Genomic DNA, 21,324 nt, shown 5'->3' with positions numbered 1-21,324 from the left:
TTATTTTCGGCGTTTCTCCCAAAACCCCATTCTTTCCCCATTAATTTCCCCGATAATGGCTAAATGAACCAGCGGTAACTAATATCCAACGTACAACGAGGGGGTTCGATTAATCTCGACCGTGCGCCCGTAACAGCGTGTTTTGCATTCGATTTGGAATCGGGCTGCCTCCTGGGCATAAACCAGGTGCCCCGCTCAATACAAAAGTGACGTAATTAATCATGTGTAGTAGGCTAATTAGTAGGGTTCTGTGTTTTCCATAAAAAGTGATTGCTTTTGATAAAAATGCTTTACCTGCCTTCCCAATCGAAAATAGTTAGAAAATTCGAACATTTGTTTTATGGAAACGATATGCTGTATGCTGCTTGTTGACAAAATGACCAAGCGGCGCAGATTTGAGAAGGCGCTCCTCCCTTCCGCTTTAGCCGATGACGTGAGTGACTTTTGCGCGGTTCAACCCGGGCCAGTGTAAAATAACTCCCTCAGTGTTTTCTATGAAGGTCATACAAATCATATTGGAGGTAATGGGACTTTATGGGCATGGGAAACATATGTTAACATTGCCAAAGCAAGTGAGGTAGATAATATACAAAAGTGAAATAAACAATACAAATGAACAGTAAACATTACACTCACAGAAGTTTCAAAAGAATGAAGACATTACACATGTCATTTATGTATATATACAGTGTTGTAACGATGTACAAATGGTCCTCTATTTCATTGGTCTAGGAATATGCAGGAAGTACCGCAGGGGGATCCTATTAGACTGCTGTAAAACAAAGAGCGAGAAAAATAACCAATCGCATCACTCGTATCTGCTAGCGTCAAAGATAGCTGTCCATGTCCATCCATTCTGTTGCTGTCTTTTCAATTTGAGCAGTGCCGTTTATTTCTTATTTTCAGAGCTTAATCAACGCAAACGAATATAGCACTTATGGCCGCGTACAAGCTGGTGTTGATCCGCCACGGAGAGAGCAACTGGAACCAGGATAATCGATTCTGCGGCTGGTTTGACGCAGATCTGAGTGAGACTGGAGAACGGGAGGCGAGGAGAGGAGGACAGGCCCTAAAAGGTGGAATCTTGTTATTTTTATTTGACCAGCTAGCTACTCACTTTATATCAGACACAAACACATAAAATGTTTCCTCACCTAAGACACTGACTTTGATTGTAAATTTCCATGATCTATTTGAAATATCTGTCGCAGCTGCTAGCCCTAGAGTATTTTGGAAGCCTGTAGTGCCAGCCCAGTTGGCCATTTTGCTGCCTGAAGGAAACTCAACTATCTTATTTGATGTCTATTCACTATAGAAATGGTAGTTGTGAAAACACTTGTTACCAATACCAGTAATGTCACGTGATGACCTCATTGATTTTGACATAGGATGGAGGTGTTTTGGTGGCTGTAACCCACCGTGGTAAAGTTGGTTTAATTGTTCGATATTCGCCGGACCTTCAAACCTCAATTGCTCGTGAACGGTTTGCGCTACAGACCTCAGGCTGGTAGGCTCTTTATGGAGGAAAAAAGGGTTTCATTTTTTTCTCCCGATTTCAACCGAGTTGAAAAAATAATAATCTCACAGCAACGATGTAGGCAGTCTGCTGCACATCCTATGCAATCCCTTGAGCGTGACACTCCGTTCCATTACGCTACACAAGAGTCATTGGATGAAGGCGTATTCTGTAGGGGGAGTTCAATTAAAATCTTGATGCTCGGTCTGAACATTACTATGCATTAGTGATGCGCGGGTTTACTCACAACCCGCAGTCCACGTCGTAGCCTGTCCGTTTAGGGTCATTCAATATTGTGTCGATGAGGGGCAGGGGGGTGGCGTGCGGGTTGAATAAAGATAAAACAACGCCTTAAAAATCCATAAATGTATATTTATTGTTATATATAGGCTACATGTAGCCTAAAATAATGTAATAAAAACCTATAAATGTATCATTCTTGTTATTTATAGGCTACACATTGTAAATAATTTGTTTTTAACTGACTTGCCAACTTACAAAACATTATATAGCCTAAAATAATGAAATAAAAACCTATAAATGTATAATTATTGTTATTTACATTTTAGCCTGAAATAATAACCTTTCTGGTATTAGAGCATAAGCCTAAACTTTAGGGCTTACCTGTACACTCATGCCAAATAGCCTACACACCAATTGACATGCTTTTGGGAACTGGCAGAAAAAGTGCCAGTTGTGTGTGATTGTGAGGGGCAATACAAATTCCACAGGCACAAGATGGGGACTTTAAATAGGTGTATGGCAAGTCAAGGGAACTATAGTCTTCTGTTCAGATGTGTTAAATGTAAACTGAAATCTGGACACTGACTGTAGGTCTATAACCTCTCACATAGCCTTAATATTAACTCCTGCAAGAATTTAAGCATGTCTTGCAGTAAAATTATGCACCAAATGTAGGCAAAATTTAGATTCGGGGACGGGAGTGGAGAAATATGATTCTCATCTTGAGAGATTGTGAAAATGTGGTTAGATACTGTCTGTTTTTATATTTTTTATATTCAAATAATTTTGTGAGGAGGACAAAGGATGTGCAGCATGTGTCCATCCCTTCTGAACAGTTTGAAGTTTCTAGGTGATGTGTTCAGAATTTGAATATTGTGATCATGCACTTTTATGATGGTCCCTAACTAGTTACATAGATCTTGTGGCAGCCTGCTTACAACCTTGATATGATATTGATATTGTGATGCTCTGATTGAAATCTGGAAGCTAGACATGTGCAATGTTGTACACCATTTTTCCTTCATAAAGAGCCTAACTTGAGGTCTGTAGCTCAAACCGTTTACAAGCTATTGAGGTTTGAAGGTCCAAATGTCCAGCGACTATGTCAAATCAACTTTACCACGGTTGTACCTATTGTTTCCACCTCGATCATGCCCTCATTCCATACCCTATGAAAGTCCCAGCTACTTCCTGGTTCAAGTCTAGGTTGAAGATGACAATCTTATATTTTCAGCCTAGACTTGAACTAGGAAATTACTTGTGTGTGACTTTTATAACTAACCCATTACTTGTTCTGTGGTATTGCTATCTGTGGTGGGGCTCCGCCTATTAGTTCAGCCCAAATTTACTATGGACGAATGAGCAACGGAGATCCTGCATCCACTGCTTTTGATGTCACAGCTCTTCCAATGTGAACATGACGTTCTAGACGTGCTGCTTCATGCAATGAATGAAATCAAACCTTACTCAGTGTGTTGGTTAGGGAAATATCTGGCTTTCTGACTCAAGTTTAGACATATTTGGGCCAAAACTTGGGCTTCTAGTAACCCTGATGATTTGAATTTGACCAGAGATGTTGTTTACATACAGTAGCTTACATAGCAGTCCAACCACCCACCAAAATCAACCTGAATCAAACCCTGAATACATCCTTTCTCTCCCTCAGATGCTGGCTATGAGTTTGACGTGTGCTACACCTCAGTCCTAAAGAGGGCCATCCGCACTCTGTGGCTGTGTCTGGACAGCATTGACCAGATGTGGCTTCCCGTCCACCGGACCTGGCGCCTCAACGAGCGCCACTACGGTGGCCTGACAGGATTAAACAAGTCAGAGACTGCCGCCAAGCACGGAGAGGCTCAGGTGAAGATCTGGAGGCGGAGCTTTGATATCCCTCCTCCCACTATGGATCCGGACCACGACTTCTACACCGTCATCAGCAAGGTGAGGGACACACTCACTAACATGGGGGAGAATTGACCTGATATGAAATCAGACATCAACATAATTCATTAATCTGTCTTTAGGCTCACTCACATTGGGAAGAGCCTATAGTGAAAGTCTTGTTTAGGGCTGTGGTGGTGATTGTCAAGCAAATAACTGCCTGTCTCACAGTAATTTACCGTTAATTAGCAGAAACATATTTAGCATATCCTGGCTTCCACAAATAGCCTACAAGCCACTGATGCAGACCTTTGGAACATATACATTTTTAAAAGTAAAAAAAATCGATTTAATATAGCCTACACCATCACAATAAATCCATTATTTATTTTACACAGGTCTAAATGAACATGATATGAAGAAAATTTTGTATTTTTCAGAAGAACAGAATAGCATACTCTGAGTTGTCCTTATGTTAGGCCCTGATATGGCTAAGCCATATGCCTGTGGGCTACACTAGTTTATTTAGCAGACAAGATTTGCTTAGAATTCTGTGGCATAATTTTTAATTATTTTATAGTATGGAGAATACAATTGAACAAAGCTGAATAAAATAGAAAGGATATTTTCTCCAAACGATTTCAAAGGAAGTGCGCACATGCAGCAGCTATTCTGTGTTGAGCTGTTAACAAAGAAACTGGTCCTCCTATATGCTTCATTTAGAGATATTTATGCAACTTGAGTTGTGATACAAACATCAAAACAAACATATGTTTTGATGTTTAATACATTCTAAGGCTGCATGATGGGACTCTAATGATGATTTGAAAAAAGTCACAAGCTGCCCACACTTCATCAGTCTCTCATTCACAATTTGACAAGAACTTGATAATATTCTCACCAAGCCTCGAATTTACCGGCGGCATCCCCCTTGTGTGACTGTAATGCCCCCTATAAAAATCTATGCCTTTTGCGGCCAAAGCTTCAAAGCACCTCTCACTCACATGGTTCTCTCAGATGTAGCCAATGCCCGTCCCTTGATTGGGTCCTTCTCACAGGCATTTCAGCTAAGAAGTAGGCTACAAGTGAATGAAGACCGACACATCAGGGACGCAACTGCAACCGCGTCACTCTTATGGAATTCTGAGGTGCATATTGAAGATGTTAGAACTGTCCACATTTATCCTACTTTTATCAGCCAACAAGATGAGTCGGCCTGACGAACAGCCAAACACTAGCCTGTGTCAATATACTATCCCCCATAGTACAAAAGTTGTCCTATTCTTTTGGTCAACTTGTCCTTCTGGGCCATAAATAAATATTCCAAACATGGTCTGGGACAGTTGTGGGATATGATAGATCCCAAATGAATACAACTCGCATCAAAAAAACATTTAAAGCAATGAGGATGTTCATTTATCTTAACATTTTGATAAACTATTAGGATATTTTTTCACATATGCGCACACGGCAGTAGGCTACAAGTGAGAATGTTCCAAAATGCAATGAATTAGCGGTAAAAAAAAAATACTCTTATTGAAAGTGATTGCAAATGTGATTACGCATGTAATGCTTTAATTTAAAGGTGCATTTTTATGGTGACAATTATCTTCCCCAAACTTGAAACTCACTGTATGCCAGTTAGGCTTTACACCGGTTATATAGCGGATTAATGTGCTTCATTTTAAGAAGTTATTTGGCTACTTTAGTTGTGGTACAACCTGTATCAAAACATATAGGCCTATGGACTAGGCTACATGAGGTGTGCAACTAATTTGAAAAAGTAAAAAAAAATATATATATATATAAATATGTGCTGTTTCTTGCCTTAATGCACAAGCTGGGCATCATTCACAAGTGATAGGCTAATATTGCCACCCATCAGACTATTAATTTTTAGTTTTGTCTTTACATATACTAAATAATATATGTGTGATATTCGTTTTTATTTCGAATGGACCAAAAATAATAATAATCTATGCACTTATATTGTGTATGGAGGACGCTTTCCCCATGGTTCATATTCAGGCCAGCCAAGTAGGCTATACTCCTGTTGCAAAGCAGAGTGCCTAATATTAGGAAAGTTGATAAATAAATAAATAAATATAGTAGGACTAGCCTATAGAAAGCTGATGGGATCCTCTTTTTTTTAATAGAGGCCATCAAAACGCTTCTTTCTTTTTTTTGTCATGCAATTGCATAGCCTATAGAAATGTTGCGCAACATGAGCTCATCGACAATCATGAAGTGTTTGATTAGATTTGCATTGATGTCAGAGTTATTAGAGGGGCAATAGAGTGCTGAGTACCAGACAGTTAAAGTTTGGTAGGCTACTAATGACCAGCAGCATCAGAGCGTGGAGAAGCCTAATTACTGTGACTAAACAGAGGGGCAGCAGTAGATACTAGTATAGTATCTACTGCTGTATAGGTGTAGTATAGATGTGTTATGCTGAGGAGAGTGTTTTAGGTTATGGCCATGTCCCAAATGACACCCTATTTTCTATATAGTGCATTACTTTTAACTAAAGGAGTAGTGCACACTATAAGGAATAGAGTGCCATTTGGGATACATCCTATGTGTCTGTGCCCTCTGTCTGCACCAGCAGGTCCCATGGGAAGACCACAGGTCAGGCCAGGGTAGGCAGGGAGGGCCACCTCCAGTCCGGGATAGCTGCTGTTGTGTGCAGGATTTCATTTAATCTTAGCACTTATTGTTGAACTGTAATCATCGATTTGATTGAAGTAATGATCTTTAAATTAAGTTGCTATGATCAGGACTGGATACAATCTACAGGGGCAGCATTTCCTCAAGCATACTGGTGGTTAGTCCTCCTGACCATTAAAACAAAAGGGCTTCCGCCTCGCCTGGTCATACATGTTTGAAGTATTTTTTTATTCATGGTGCTCTTATATAGAACAGGGTCTTTTTGTGTTGTGTTTCAACTCTCTGAGTTAATCTATTTCAGAGGAGTGTGATGTAAAACGGTAAAGTTCAAAGTTAAGCTGAGATCAGAATCGATTGGTGAATGCGTCATCGGTATTGACAGGGGTCAGTGGTTGTGATGTGTTAAAGATTCCCACGTAGGACTATCAGAGATATAGAGTACAGGTGCATTGGCCAACTGATCTTCATAGACTAAACATTTGGATAAAGCAAATCATTTGTCTGACTTATTCAATGTACAGTCGTGGCCAAAGGTTTTGAGAATGACACAAATATACATTTTCACAAAGTCTGCTGCCTCAGTTTGTATGATGGCAATTTGCATATACTCCAGAATGTTATGAAGAGTGATCAGATGAATTGCAATTAATTGCAAAGTCCCTCTTTGCCATGCAAATAAACTGAATCCCCCAAAAACATTTCCACTGCATTTCAGCCCTGCCACAAAAGGACCAGCTGGCATCATGTCAGTGATTCTCTCGTTAACACAGGTGTGAGTGTTGACGAGGACAAGGTTGGAGATCACTCTGTCATGCTGATTGAGTTCGAATGACAGACTGGAAGCTTCAAAAGGAGGGTGGTGCTTGGAATCATTGTTCTTCCTCTGTCAGCCATGGTTACCTGCAAGGAAGCACGTGCTGTCATCATTTCTTTGCACAAAAAGGGCTTCACAGGCAAGGATATTGCTGCCAGTAAGATTGCACCTAAATCAACCATTTATCGGATCATCAAGAACTTCAAGGAGAGCGGTTCAGTTGTTGTGAAGAACGCTTCAGGGCGCACAAGAAAGTCCAGCAAGCGCCAGGACCGTCTCCTAAAATTGATTCAGCAGCGGGATCTGCGCACCACCAGTACAGAGCTTGCTCAGGAATGGCAGCAGGCAGGTGTGAGTGCATCTGCACGCACAGTGAGGCGAAGACTTTTGGAGGATGGCCGGGTGCCAAGAAGGGCAGCAAAGAAGCCACTTCTCTCCAGGAAAAACATCAGGGACAGACTGATATTCTGCAAAAGGTACAGGGATTGGACTGCTGAGGACTGGGGTAAAGTAATTTCCTCTGATGAATCCCCTTTCCGATTGTTTGGGGCATCTGGAAAAAAGCTTGTCCGTAGAAGACAAGGTGAGCACTACCATCAGTCCTGTGTCATGCCAACAGTAAAGCATCCCGAGACCATTCATGTGTGGGGTTGCTTCTCAGCCAAGGGAGTGGCCTCACTCACAATTTTGCCTAAAAACACAGCCATGAATAAAGAATGGTACCAACACATTCTCCGAGAACATCTTCTCCCAACCATCCAGGAACAGTTTGGTGACGAACAATGCCTTTTCCAGCATGATGGTGCACCTTGCCATAAGGCAAAAGTGATAACTAAGTGGCTCGGGGAACAAAACATCGATATTTTGGGTCCATGGCCAGGATACTCCCCAGACCTTAATCCCATTGAGAACTTGTGGTCAATCCTCAAGAGGCAGGTGGGCAAATAAAACCCCACAAACTCCAAGCATTGATTATGCAAGAATGGGCTGCCATCAGTCAGGATGTGGCCCAGAAGTTAATTGACAGCATGCCAGGGCAGATTGCAGAGGTCTTGAAAAAGAAGGGTCAACACTGCAAATATTGACTCTTTGCATCAACTTCATGTAATTGTCAATAAAAGCCTTTGACACGTATGAAATGCTTGTAATCATACTTCAGTATTCCATAGTAACATCTGACAAAAATATCTAAAGACACTGAAGCAGCAAACTTTGTGAAAATTCAAATTTGTGTCTTTCTCAACTTTTGGCCACGACTGTACATAACTGAAAGCACTGGACAGTTGAACGTTTCTTCCTTCTCTAGGGAATAAACAAAGATGTATTTATTTTGGGGAGTCTTCTGAGCCAATGTGCCTTTTGCTTACTCTTTGGTGTCGAGGCCGGGTTACTGTAAAATCACTTTGCCTGCGTTTACACAGGCAGCCCAATTCTGATATTTTTTTTACTATACTGAACAAAAATATAAATGCAACACTTTCAACAATTTTACTGGGTTACAGGTCATATAAGGAAATCGTTCAATTTAAATAAATAAATTGGTCCCTAATCAATGGATTTTACATGACTGGGCAAGGGCACAGATTTGTGTCCAGAATTTGAGAGAAATAAGCTTTTTGTGCATATGGAAATATTCTGGTATCTTTTATTTCAGCTCATTAAATATGTGACCAGCACTTTACATGTTGTGTGTTATAATTTTGTTCAGTGTAATTGGTCTTTTGACCAATGATATCAGCTCTTGCCAATAATTGGGTAAAAGATCATAATTGGGCTGCCTGTGTAAATAAAGCCTAAAATGACCACTGCTGATGTAAAAAGAGCTTTATAGATGTGATTTGATTTGAAAGCAATATGATTGTATGAGGCTTTAGGCCCAGGTTGCTGATAGGCATTTCTTTGTTTGTTGACGTACTATATTTTCTTTAGGACCGTCGTTATGGTGACCTGTCGGAGGAGCAGCTTCCGTCCTGTGAGAGCCTGAAGGATACCATCGCGCGGGCACTGCCCTACTGGAACGATGAGATTGTCCCCCAGATCAAACAGGGCAAGAGGGTACTCATTGCTGCCCACGGCAACAGCCTCAGGGGCATTGTTAAGCACCTCGAGGGTAGGTAGTAGGAACTGCTTAGAACAGTGAATATCTCTAACCTCTTGGCTCTGGAGAGCCACATGGTGTGCAGGTTTTTGTTACAGCCTAGTACTAATGCATCTTTTTGAAAATGAATACCAGTTTTTAAATCATAAACTGTTCATGGTCACAATTAGTCAAATCAGGTATGTTAGTGCTGGGCTAAAACAAAAGCCTGAACACACCAATTATCCCCAGGAGTGGAATTGGAGAACCCTGATTAGTTTCTAACAAGTAACTGTGGTAGTATCGGATTTTCAGGCCTGAGGTTTTACACATTCTAATCGGCACATATCGATTGTATGATATTTTTTTTAAATCGCACACTGAAATATGTTGCACCTCAACCCTCATGTGTAAGTGTCCATCTGTGTGTTCCTTGTTTTTTTTGTATACACTCTCTTTTGTCATTATATTTTAATTGACATTTACAGCATGTTGTCAACCATGTCCTGCTCTGTGCTGCCCCCTGCAGGTATGTCAGAGGAGGCAATCATGGAGCTGAACCTGCCCACAGGCATCCCCATCCTGTACGAGCTGGACAAGAACCTGAAGCCCGTCAAACCGATGCAGTTCCTGGGGGATGAGGAGACCGTCAGGAAGGCTATGGAGGCCGTGGCAGCCCAGGGCAAAGCCAAGAAGTAGAGGGAGAGAGAGGGGGCACTTTGTGTATCGTGCAGTAGGAAGTTGCGCTTATCTAGGATCAGATTTTAGCCTCTCACCAATTCCCAACCTTTCATTAGGAAGGAAGCATGTATAACTGACCCTAGATAATTCTCTGTGGGAAGCTTCATTCTACTCCATGTGGCACAGAGTAGGGGTAAAGGGATATGGGTCGGAGTAGAGGGTCAACAATACTACAGCTCTCAAAGGAGCTCTCACACACTCTGTACATGTAGTCCAAGAAACAGAGGCACTAAGAATGTGTGTTCATATTCAACTCTACTGTGCATAGAAAGTTTTTTTTTAATGATTATAAAGTAACTAATAAGTTAGTATAAGTGGATATTTATTGACCAAGCTACTTATATGGGGACCACTGACTATCAAATCACACAGTCATCATTCCACTGGCTTATTAATGTTTCTGTAAGACCAAAACAAAAAAGGTGTTTCCCCTGTTTGACGATGGATCACTGAGATTACGAATGTGGTGATGAAGCCTCATTTATTTGAAAATAGTTGGTCTTGCGTTATTATACTTCCAAGTTTCGCTAGAAAATAGTATATATTTAGATGTTCTAGAATAAATTTTGCACTTAAAAACGTAAACAGTAATGTGATTTCTACCCAAAGAAAACAACAACAAAAAAATAGCCAAATTAATAAACAGTTAAAACCACAAGGGAGAAATAATTCATATTTGCACAACACACACGGTTGTACTGGTTCTTCACTCTTTCTTTTCCTCTGCCCTGTCTGTGGTTTCACAATTCACTGTACAACCATATCAGAAGTTGGAAGACAGTGTCCATCTCCTCTTCAGGATCGGACCCTTTTTTTCACATTTTCGCCTAAAATGGCATACCCAAATCTAACTGCCTGTGGCTCAGGACATGAAGCAAGGATATGCATATTCTTAATACCATTTGAAAGGAAACACTTTGAATTTTGTGGAAATGTGAAATTAATGTAGGAGAATATAATACATTAGATCTGGTGAAAGATATTACAAAGAAAAAAACATACTTTTTCATTTATTTATTTTCATCTTTGAAATGCAAGAGAGGCCATTCATTATATGACTTAGGAGTCTAGGTGCAATTTAGATTTTGGCCACTAGATAGCAGCAGTGTATGTGCAAAGTTTTAGACTGATCCAATGAACCATTGTATTGCTGTTCAAAATGTCTGCCCAAATATGCCTAATTGGTTTATTGATACATTTTCAAGTACATAACTGTGCACTCTCCTCAAACAATAGCATGGTATTATTTCACTGTAATAGCTACTGTAAATTGGACAGTGCAGTTAGATTAACAAGAATTAAAGTTTTCTGCCCATATAAGACATATCTATGTCCTGGAAAGTTTGCTTTTACTTACAACTGTCATGCTAATCACATTAGCGCACGTTAGCTCAACTGTCCCGGTATAGGGACACTGATCCTGTAGAGGTTTTTAAGAGCTGTGGCAGAGACCAAATAGCTCTTTCTCCCATGCCCCCTTCCCTTGATGTTGCTTCTGTGTGTCATGTATTTTTACAATTCACTGTAAAACAACTTCAGAAGTTGACTGAATACCTTTCCTAGCCTTGGATGGTGCTTCTATGTGTCATGTACTGCTGTTTGTAACATGTTTTTCCATCCCATTTCCTCTTGAGTAGTGTGTCCCATTGATACTGTTTTGTCAGTGGGATCAAACGTTTGGTACCTGCACTGTCGGTCTGTTTCTTCTTTAGCCTACACCAGTGGCATTCAGGGCTAAACATTCATAGAAGAAATAGATTCCACGTAACAGACCAACTCGCTTCTTCCACGTCCAAGCGAGCTGATTCGTTTTATATACGTTTCATTTTTATCTTCAACTTTGTGAGCATTCCACAACCTATGAATAGGCCCATACTCTACGTTTACCTTAACAACCCTGTCTGCTGGTAGAACCACTCTTCTACTCTGAAAAGATTTCTACTGTGTTAATTTTACTTTGGTGGGATAACTTGATGACATTTGCCTTTTCTTTTTGTAACACCTCTAAGTGGGAAAACTGCAATGAAAGTACCCATTCCTATAGGACATGCCTGTTCTATCCTTCCCCAGCCGTTCCCAAGACATTCTTCTTTGACATTGTTGCCAATCTTCTGACTGAAAGGAAAATCCTTTGGAATAAAAGGTTATTTATTAGTGTTCAACATCATTGTAATGCACTGTTTCTGAAGCCTGTGCTGAACCAATAAATGTGTGGAAAAATATAAACATGTATTTGATCTGTATCTTTTTATTTTAGAAATCTAAGGACACTGGTTTAGTAGGCCTCTCAATGGCACACCTGTGCAGCCAGCCAGGACGTGACGTGTTTATCCATCACAAAAATGTCAAGTATCATAACGTCACTGTGACTTTACAGCTGGCGTGATAGAAAGGAAAAGCTCTCTCTCATATATCGCGTTCAAAACAACTGGGAACTCTGACCCCCCCGAATTCAACTGGGAACTCAGAAAAAAAGAGTCCCAACTGGGAAAAATCCTTTTGAACGGTCACCCAACTCGGAAAACCTTTTTTTTTTTGGTGGTTTTACAGTGGTCTTGATATCCTGATAGGAAACAAATACTTAGCGAAGTTAGTTTAACGGATAACTTGTTCTGTTATAATGGGGGAAAAAATGTAAAGGAAATGGGGGGTGAGACTAGTTACATTTCATTAAGTTACCTTAGTCCTTACACTTCCTTTGCAACAGAAACTAGTCAGCAGCAAGCTAGACAGTCTCAAATCTGGGCTTGTTAAATAATTAGCTAGTCATATCACACAGATGTGTGAACTGCTGGGTAACACCAACCTAGTTAGCTAGATGTTATTGTCGGGAGTTTGAATAACGTACCCCGTGTATATAGCCAAGTTATCGTTACTCATGATTGTGTATTTATTCCTTGTTATTAGATATTTTTCTATTGATCTTTTTTTTTTGCTCTCTGCATTGTTGGGAAGTTGGTAAGTAACATATCATTGTTAAGTCCACACCTGTTTACGATTTTTTATTTTTTTATTAAGTCGACACTATTTGGTTGCTAGAGTACAGTAGCAAGTTAGCAAATTATACATGTTTTGGTTTCTATACGATTTCATAAATTGTTAAATTATGACTTATACAAATTCCAGGTAAATTGATGAGTGAGACAAATTGCTTTGTGGACATAATTATAGACTAAGCAAATGGACAGGCAGACAGGTCGACAGTCAGATGCCGCGTTCAAAACAAGTTGGAACTCGGAAATCTCCGACTTCAGTGTGTTTTAGACAACCTAGGAACACGCATATACGCTCTGTATGTTCCTAGAAGATAACTAGGAACTCGTAAAAATACGAACTCAGACTGGGAAAAATATTTTTGAACGGTCATCCAACTTGGTGTTCCAAGTGGGAAACGCGAACATCTTTCTAGAGCTCCGACATTCCGACCTGAATATAAACGATGTCAGATTTTGACCACTTTTTTTTTTTCTCTCTCGAGTTACCAGTTGTCTTGAAAGCACCATGATATCCTGATAGGAAACAAATAACATAGCAAGGTTAGTGTTTAACGGAGAACTTGTTCTGTCATAATGAAACAAAATAGGATCTAAAGGAAATGGGAGGTAAGAAACGAGTTAACTTAATGAAATGCAGCTATTTTAGTCCTTACACTTCCTGTGCAACAGAAACTAGACGGCAGCAAGCTAGACTGTTAGCGTGTTAGAAAGCTAGCTAGCTTATCACTAGGTCAGGGTTCCCCAACTTGTGGCCTGCGGGTGGTTTTATTTGCGCCCCCCCTAAAAAACACCAGGAAATCAGCTTCAATTCATTTTAATTTAAATAAGCTGTTCCCATTTCATTAAGTTCCGGGTAAATTGACGAGTGAGACAAATTGCTTTGTGAACATACATATTGACTTTAAGCAAATGGACACGTCGACTTGTGTGTGATTGTATATTACGTTCAGAACTCGTAAAAATACGAGCTCAGACTGGGAGAAATCATTTTTAAAGGTCATAAAACTTGGAATTCTAAGTCGGAAACTCGGAACATATTTCTAAAGCTCTGACTTTCCACCCTGAAAATCAAAGTATATTTGTCACGTGCGCCGAATACAACAGGTGTAGGTAGACCTTACAGTGAAATGCTTACTTACAGGCTCTAACCAATAGTGCAAAAAAGCTATTAGGTGAATAATAGGTAGGTAAAGAAATAAAACAACAGTAAAAAGACAGGCTATATACAGTAGCGAGGCTACGTACAGACACTAGTTGTCAGGCTGATTGAGGTAGTATGTAGATATGGTTAGCCTTTTCTCAATAGGGGGTGCTGTTTTCACTTTGTAAAAATTTCGTTCCCAAATTTAACTGCCTCGTATTCAATTCTTGCTCGTACAATATGCATATTATTATTACTATTGGATAGAAAACACTCTCTAGTTTCTAAAACCGTTTGAATTATATCTGTGAGTAAAACAGAACTCAAGTTGGAGGAAACTTCCTGTGAGGAAGTGAGAAATCTGAAATCAGGCAGGCTGTTCTGGGGTCAGTTTATTAATTTGCATGTCTTCTATTGGTCGAGATGCACTGCATACGCCTTCCCCTAGATGTCAGCAAATAGTGAGAATTGGAATGGAGTTGCTAGGCAGATCTGAGGCCATATAAAGGGTCTTGGAACGTGGGGTGCAGTCTTTTCAACATTCGCCATGACGCAAGACAGACCTCAGGATGGCGTTCTGGAAAGCTCCCGTTATAGGCCTTAGATATATCCGGCTCTGATTTTATTCGATATAGGTGTTAAAGACATCATAATATTGTTATTTTAAACCAAGTTATATCAGTTTATTGCGATTTTCGGATATTTCTTTGTGCTGCGTTATAATGAGTTGGGCACGTCTGGGCCACATGGCTAATGTTTACTGCTAATTCCAAAGTTGAAGGCGACAATCTACAACCGAGCAACGATTCTTTTGGACAAAGGACAACTTGCCCAAGATTTTATTTTATTTTTTTCATTTTTACCGTTAGCCCGGGTAGCCCGGGTAGCCATTTGATTACCTGTTCAGGAGTCTTATGGCTTGGGGGTAAAAACTGTTGAGAAGCATTTTTGTCCTAGACTTGGCACTCCGGTACCGCTTGCCATGCGGTAGTAGGGAGCACACTCTATGACTGGGGTGGCTGGGGTCTTTGACAATTTTTAGGGCCTTCCTCTGATACCGCCTGGTGTAGAGGTCCTGGATGGCAGGCAGCTTAGCCCCAGTGATGTACTTGTCCATACGCACTACCCTCTGTAGTGCCTTGCGGTCAGAGGCCGAGCAATTGCCGTACCAGGCAGTGATGCAACCAGTCAGGATGCTCTCGATGTTGCAGCTGTAGAACCTTTTGAGGATCTCAGGACTCATGCCAAATCTTTTTAGTTTCCTGAGGAGGAATAGGCTTTGTCGTGCCCTCTTCATGACTGTCTTGGTGTGTTTGGACCATTCTAGTTTGTTGTCGATGTGGGTACCAAGGAACTTGAAGCTCTCAACCTGCTCCACTACAGCCCCGTCGATGAGAATGGGGGCGTGCTCGGTCCTCCTTTTCCAGTAGTCCACAATCATCTCCTTAGTCTTGGTTACGTCGAGGGATAGGTTGTTTTTCTGCCACCACCCGGCCAGGTCTCTGACCTCCTCCCTATAGGCTGTCTCATCATTGTCGGTGATCAGGCCTACCTACCACTGTTGTTAGGTCTGCAATTTTAATGATGGTGTTGGAGTCCTGCCTGGCCATGCAGTCGTGGGTGAACAGGGAGTACAGGAGGGGACTAAGCACGCACCCCTGGGGAGCTCCAGTGTTGAAGATCAGCTTGGCAGATGTTGCTACCTACCCTCACCACCTGGGGGAGGGCCGTCAGGAAGTCCAGGATCCAGTTGCAGAGGGAGGTGTTTAGTCCCAGGGTCCTTAGCTTAGTGATGAGCTTTGAGGGTGCTATGGTGTTGAACGCTTAGATGTTGTCAATTAATAGCATTCTCACATAGGTGTTCCTTTTGTCCAGGTGGGAAAGGGCAGTGTGGAGTGCAATATAGATTGATCTGTTGTGGCGGTATGCAAATTGGAGTGGGTCTAGGGTTTCTGGGATAATGGTGTTGATGTGAGCCATTACCAACCTTTCAAAGCACTTCATGGCTACGGACGTGAGTGCTACGGGTCTGCAGTCATTTAGGCAGGTTGCTTTTGTGTTCTTGGGCACAAGAACACAAAGGTGGTCCACTATGGTGGTCTGCTTGAAACATGTTGGTATTACAGACTCAATCAGGGACATGTTGAAAATGTCAGTTTAGACACCTGCCAGTTGGTCAGCACATGCCTGGAGCACACGTCCTGGTAATCGGTCTGGCCCCGCAGCTTTGTGTATGTTGACCTGTTTAAAGGTCTTACTCACGTCGGCTACGGAGAGTGTGATCACACAGTCGTCCAGAACAGCTGATGCTCTCATTTCTGCCTCAGTGTTGCTTGCCTCGAAGCGAGCAGAGAAGTGATAACTCGTCTGGTAGGCTCGTGTCACTGGGCAGCTCGCGGCTGTGCTTCCCTTTGTAGTCTGTAATAGTTTGCAAGCCCTGCCACGAGCGTTGGAGCCGGTGTAGTATGATTCAATCTTAGCCCTCTATTGACGCTTTGCCTGTTTGATTGTTCTTCGCAGGGCATAGCAATTTTTCTTGTAAGCTTCCGGGTTAGAGTCCCGCACCTTGAAAGCGGCAGCTCTACCTTTGAGCTCAGTGCGAATGTTGGCTGTATTCATGGCTTCTGGTTGGGTTATGTATGTACAGTCACTGTGGGGACGATGTCCTCGATGCACTTATTGATAAAGCCAGTAACTGATGTGGTGTACTCTGCAATGCCATCGGAAGAATCTCAGAACATGTTCCAGTCTGTGATAGCAAAACAGTCCTGTAGTTTAGCATCTGTTTCATCTTATCACTTTTTTATAGACAGAGTCACTTGTGTTTCCTGCTTTAATTTTTGCTTATAAGCAGGAATCAGGAGGATCGAGTTGTGGTCGGATTTACCAAATGGAGGGAGAGCTTTGTACGCGTCTGTGTGTGTGGAGTACAGGTGATCTAGAATTTTTTTCCCCTCTTGTTGCACATTTTCCATGATGATGGAAATTTGGTAGAACTGATTTAAGTTTCCCTGCATTAAAGTCTCCGGCCACTAGGAGCACTGCCTCTGGGTTAGTGGTTTCCTTTAAAGATGACTGACGTCATGATTTTACCTAGTTTTTTTCTTAGTTCCCAGTTGTCTTGTAAGCACCAAGAGTCCTAGCTACTAATACTGAGTTCACAACAACTGGGATCTGGGAAACCTCAACTAAAGTGCTTTCAAGACAACTGGATACTCAGAGCGTAGCTCAGACTGTGAAAATACATTTTAAACGGTCATCCAACTTGGAATTCCAAGTCGGCAAAGAGGCCCGACTTTCCAACCTAAAGATCACTGACTTCATTTTTCAACCTTGTTTTTTTTTTCAGAGTTCCCAGATGTTTTGAAGGCACCATAAGTTACAAGCATATGATGTGATATTTGGCACCACTTTTCCTGCATGCCAGTCACAACAGCCTATGGTGGTAATTCCTAAAACAACTGGGAACTGAAAAATACGAGGTCAAATCATTACGTCAGTGATCTTTAGGTCAGACCTCTTAGAAAGAGGCCCGAGTTCCACAGTTGGAATTCCGAGTTGGGTGACTGTTCAAATCGGTTTCTTCCAAGTTCCCGTTTGTTCTGAATGCACTGAAGTTGGAAGTTGGAGATTTTCCACTTCTGAGTTGTTTTGAACGCAGCATTAGCCATCATCACACTTGTCTATTGCCGTGTTCACGTCGTAACTCTGAAATTATATATAACTGTCTACAACTAGTTAGCAAGTCAGACATTTGAGTTTCCTAGTTCCGACTAGCATGTGAACGCAGCATGTATCTTGTAACTTTTCAGCCAATGATTGGTTTCTCCAGACATTTGAGAGGTTTGACTGATTTTGAGTATCCGTATGCTGCGTTCACGTGGTGTCGGAGTTATCGGAAGCTCCTAGTTCCCAGTGGGACATTTCAGTTGACTGACCCTACAAGTGGGAGACTCTGTGAAATACGTGTTTGACAATTACAACCATATCAATATAGATAATGTAGCTAGTCTGACCATATTTGTTAATGTTATGCAAGTTATCAAATAAAATTGTATTGGTCACGTATACATATTTTGCAGATGTTTATGCAGGTGTAGCAAATTTCTTATGTTTCTAGCTCAAAGTGCAGTAATACCTCACAATACAGACAAATCCCAAAAATGTTAAGACAGGAATTTTAAAAATATCAGAACGAGCAATGTCAGAGTCCGGAATATAAATATATATGTATATGATGGTGTGTGTATAGACAGTATATGATTAGAAAAGGTGTACAGCAGTACTTAAAGTGCATTCGGAAAGTATTCAGACCCCTTCACTTTCCACATTCTTTTTACGTTACAGCCTTATTCTAAAATTGATTAAATAAAAAAACGAAACACAATACCCAATAAAGCAAAAACAGGTTTTTAGAATTTTTTTCAAATAGCGTATTTCCGTAAATATTCAGACCCTTTGCTATGAGACTCAAGTTAGCTCCGGTGCATCCTGAGTCCATTGATTATTCTTGAGATGTTTTTACAACTTGATTGGAGTCCACCTGTGGTAAATTCAAAAGATTGGAGAAGATTTGGAATGGCACACAGCTGTCTATATAAGGTCCCAGAGTTGACAGTGCATGTCAGAGCAAAAACCAAGCAATGAGGTCGAAGGAATTGTCCGTAGAGCTCCGAGACAGGATTGTGTCGAGGCACAGGTCTGGAGAAGGGTACCAAAACATTTCTGCAGCATTGCAGTTCCCCAAGAACACCGTGGCCTCCATCATTCTTAAATGGAAGAAGTTTGGAACCACCAAGACTCTTTCTGGGCCTGGCCGCTTGGCCAAACTGAGCAATTGCGGGAGAAGAGCCTTGGTCAGGGAGGTGACCAAGAACCCGATGGTCACTCTGATTGAGCTCTGTGGATATGGGAGAACCTTCCAGAAGGACAACTATCTCTGCAGCACTCCACCAATCAGGCCTTTGTGGTAGAGTGGTCAGACGGAAGCCACTCCTCAGTAAAAGGCACATGACAGCCTGCTTGGAGTTTGCCAAAAGGCATCTCAGACCATGAGAAACAAGATTCTCTGGTCTGATGAAACCAAGATCAAACTCTTTGGCCTGAATGCCAATCCTCACGTCTGGAGGAAACCTGGCACCATACCAATGGTGAAGCATGGTGGTGGCAGCGTCATGCTGTGGTGATGTTTTTCAGGGCAGGGATTGGAAGACTAGTCAGGATCGAAGGAAAGAGGAACAGAGCAAAGTACAGAGAGATCCTAGATGAAAACCTGCTCCAGAGCACTCAGGACCTCAGACTGGGGGCGAAGGTTCACCTTCCAACAGGACAACGACCCTAAGCACACAGCCAAGACAACGCAGGAGTGGCTTCAGAACAAGTCTCTGAATGTCCTTGAGTGGCCCAGCCAGAGCCCGGACTTGAACCCAATCGAACATCTCTGGAGCGACCTGAAAATAGCTGTGCAGCGACATTCCCCATCCAACCTGACAGAGCTTGAGAGGATCTGCAGAGAAGAATGGGAGAAACTCCCCAAATACAGGTGTGTCAAGTTTGTAGCGTCATACCCAAGAAGACACAAGGCTGTAATCACTGCCAAAGGTGCTTCAACAAAGTACTGAGTAAAGGGTCTGAATACTTATGTAAATGTTATATTTCCATTTTTTTGGTATATACATTTGGAACAATTTCTAAATACCTGTTTTGCTTTGTCATTATGGGGTATTGTGTGTAGATTGATGAGGGGAAACAACTATTTCATCCATTTTAGAATAAGGCTGTAACATAACAATAAAAAGTCAAGGGGTCTGAATACTTTCCGAGTGCATTATATGCCAAGTTGCAACTTTGACTTTCTCCACTTCCGCTCTGCCTTTCTGCAATTTCTCCTTCATTTATTAATTTCCTCAGTCTCCATTTGGATGTGGCCTTTGTCAACTTTACTGGAGCTATGGCATCAATGGTTACCCTTCATTTGTTATTAAAGTTATCAACTGAATCCTCACAAGAGGAAGGCAGAATAGGTGATGGAGTATTTATTGTTCATACACTCAATAAAATCTGTAGCAACTTCAAAGGTAGGATAGTGTTTAATGATGTGTTCACTATTACCATGTGCTATGGGCAACAAGGTAGTAATGAACACACAGTGGTGATCAGATAAAGCAACATCAACAATAGAGGATATGTCAGTAGAAAGCCTCTTGGTAATAACCAGGTCCAGAGAATGGCTGTGCTTATGGGTGGGCCCAGTAACATGGTGGATAAAGTCCATAGAGCTCAAAAGATTCATAAATTCTCTTTGTGTTGGGAGATTTTATATTCATGTTGACAATGACATTTAAACAGTATAGCATGATGCTGAAAAGACCCAAAGTATCCAAATGAAATGTCCTTACAGCTGAGAGCATTAGTAGAAATAGTGTCTGTCCCCCCCCCACCCTTTTTCCCTTTTCTGATAGAGTATGAAAAGCTTTAGCCTGGGGGGGCTTCAATAAGAGCAGCACTACAGTCTGAAGACAGCCATGTTTCAGTGAGAAACATGCAATCAACTTTGCAGTCAGTAATGAGGTTTTACTAGTGATTGTTTGAACATTTAAAAGTGACTTTCAATGAGTGTGAGCCACTGCCCCTGGGGCATCTGCCTAGAGGTAACCAAACCTATTAATGTTACAACCACGTTTTTTGTCAGTCTCCAATCTATCAGAATGGTAGATGACAGAAGGTGGAGTTAAAGGAACATAAATGAGGTTACTCACAATAACCATAGTGTCATTTCTACAGGAGTTGATATGCTTTCTAAGTCCTCTGTTGCTTATTCTGACAGGGAGAACTGGAGCACTGCCAGACCCCGTCAGTCTCTAAAACAGTTTGCCATGTTGCTGGAAATAATCCTGGAACCCCTGCAGTTAGGGTGAATCCCGTCTCCTTTAAAAAGTCTTGGTTGTTCCCACAGCAAATCAAAGTTGTCACAAAAAGAGACATTCCTGTCGTTGCAAAGTTTCTTCAGGTACTCGTTTAGGGCAAAGAGTCGACTGAAACGTCCAGAAGCCCTTCTGAAGCACGGGAGGGGGCCAGAGATAATTATTCTCTTCCCTGTGCCAGCGAGGGCTTTAAAAAAAAAATGTAGTCCTTCCTCAGATCGCCGAAAACGAAGGTTGTTAAAAACCTACGTGAGTGACGATGGTGTCAAAATTGGAGTAGTTGGCCATAACCGTATGAAGGAGCGATTTCATGGACACAGCCTTC

The 21,324-nt window shown here is 41.5% G+C and overlaps 2 protein-coding genes across 4 annotated transcripts in view; both read left to right on the top strand.

Annotated features, from left to right (window-relative positions):
• Positions 1-788: 788 nt before the first annotated feature.
• On the top strand, positions 789-12,165 carry LOC129828740 (phosphoglycerate mutase 1-like). Its single transcript, XM_055889911.1, has 4 exons — positions 789-1,076; positions 3,426-3,700; positions 9,051-9,231; positions 9,728-12,165. Exons 1-4 carry the CDS (start codon positions 938-940, stop codon positions 9,895-9,897), a joined length of 765 nt encoding a protein of 254 aa, XP_055745886.1. The 5' UTR covers positions 789-937; the 3' UTR covers positions 9,898-12,165.
• A 1,036-nt stretch (positions 12,166-13,201) lies between these two features.
• The window catches only part of LOC129828739 (SMC5-SMC6 complex localization factor protein 2-like), a 33,100-nt gene continuing 24,977 nt past the window's right edge, over positions 13,202-21,324 (top strand). For 2 of the 3 annotated variants that reach the window (XM_055889909.1, XM_055889908.1), the window contains exon 1: positions 13,202-13,541. In XM_055889909.1, coding sequence (XP_055745884.1) covers positions 13,535-13,541 — 7 coding nt within the window. In that variant the 5' untranslated portion in view covers positions 13,202-13,534. The remainder of the gene's footprint in view (positions 13,542-21,324) is intronic. The other variant, XM_055889910.1, reaches the window with a different exon arrangement.

Source organism: Salvelinus fontinalis, chromosome 30 (assembly GCF_029448725.1).
Source record: "Salvelinus fontinalis isolate EN_2023a chromosome 30, ASM2944872v1, whole genome shotgun sequence".
In the NCBI taxonomy this organism is placed as follows: domain Eukaryota; kingdom Metazoa; phylum Chordata; class Actinopteri; order Salmoniformes; family Salmonidae; genus Salvelinus; species Salvelinus fontinalis.
The sequence above is the reverse complement of the archived record's forward strand: the minus strand, read 5'-3'. Positions and strand labels throughout refer to the sequence as shown.

Coding starts and splice junctions, on each gene's coding strand:
- LOC129828740 (XM_055889911.1), top strand. CDS start 938: ATGGCCGCGTACAAGCTGGTGTTGATCCGCCACGGAGAGAGCAACTGG. Junction 1,077..3,425: donor AGGAGGACAGGCCCTAAAAG/GTGGAATCTTGT, acceptor TCTCTCCCTCAG/ATGCTGGCTATGAGTTTGAC. Junction 3,701..9,050: donor TCTACACCGTCATCAGCAAG/GTGAGGGACACA, acceptor TATTTTCTTTAG/GACCGTCGTTATGGTGACCT.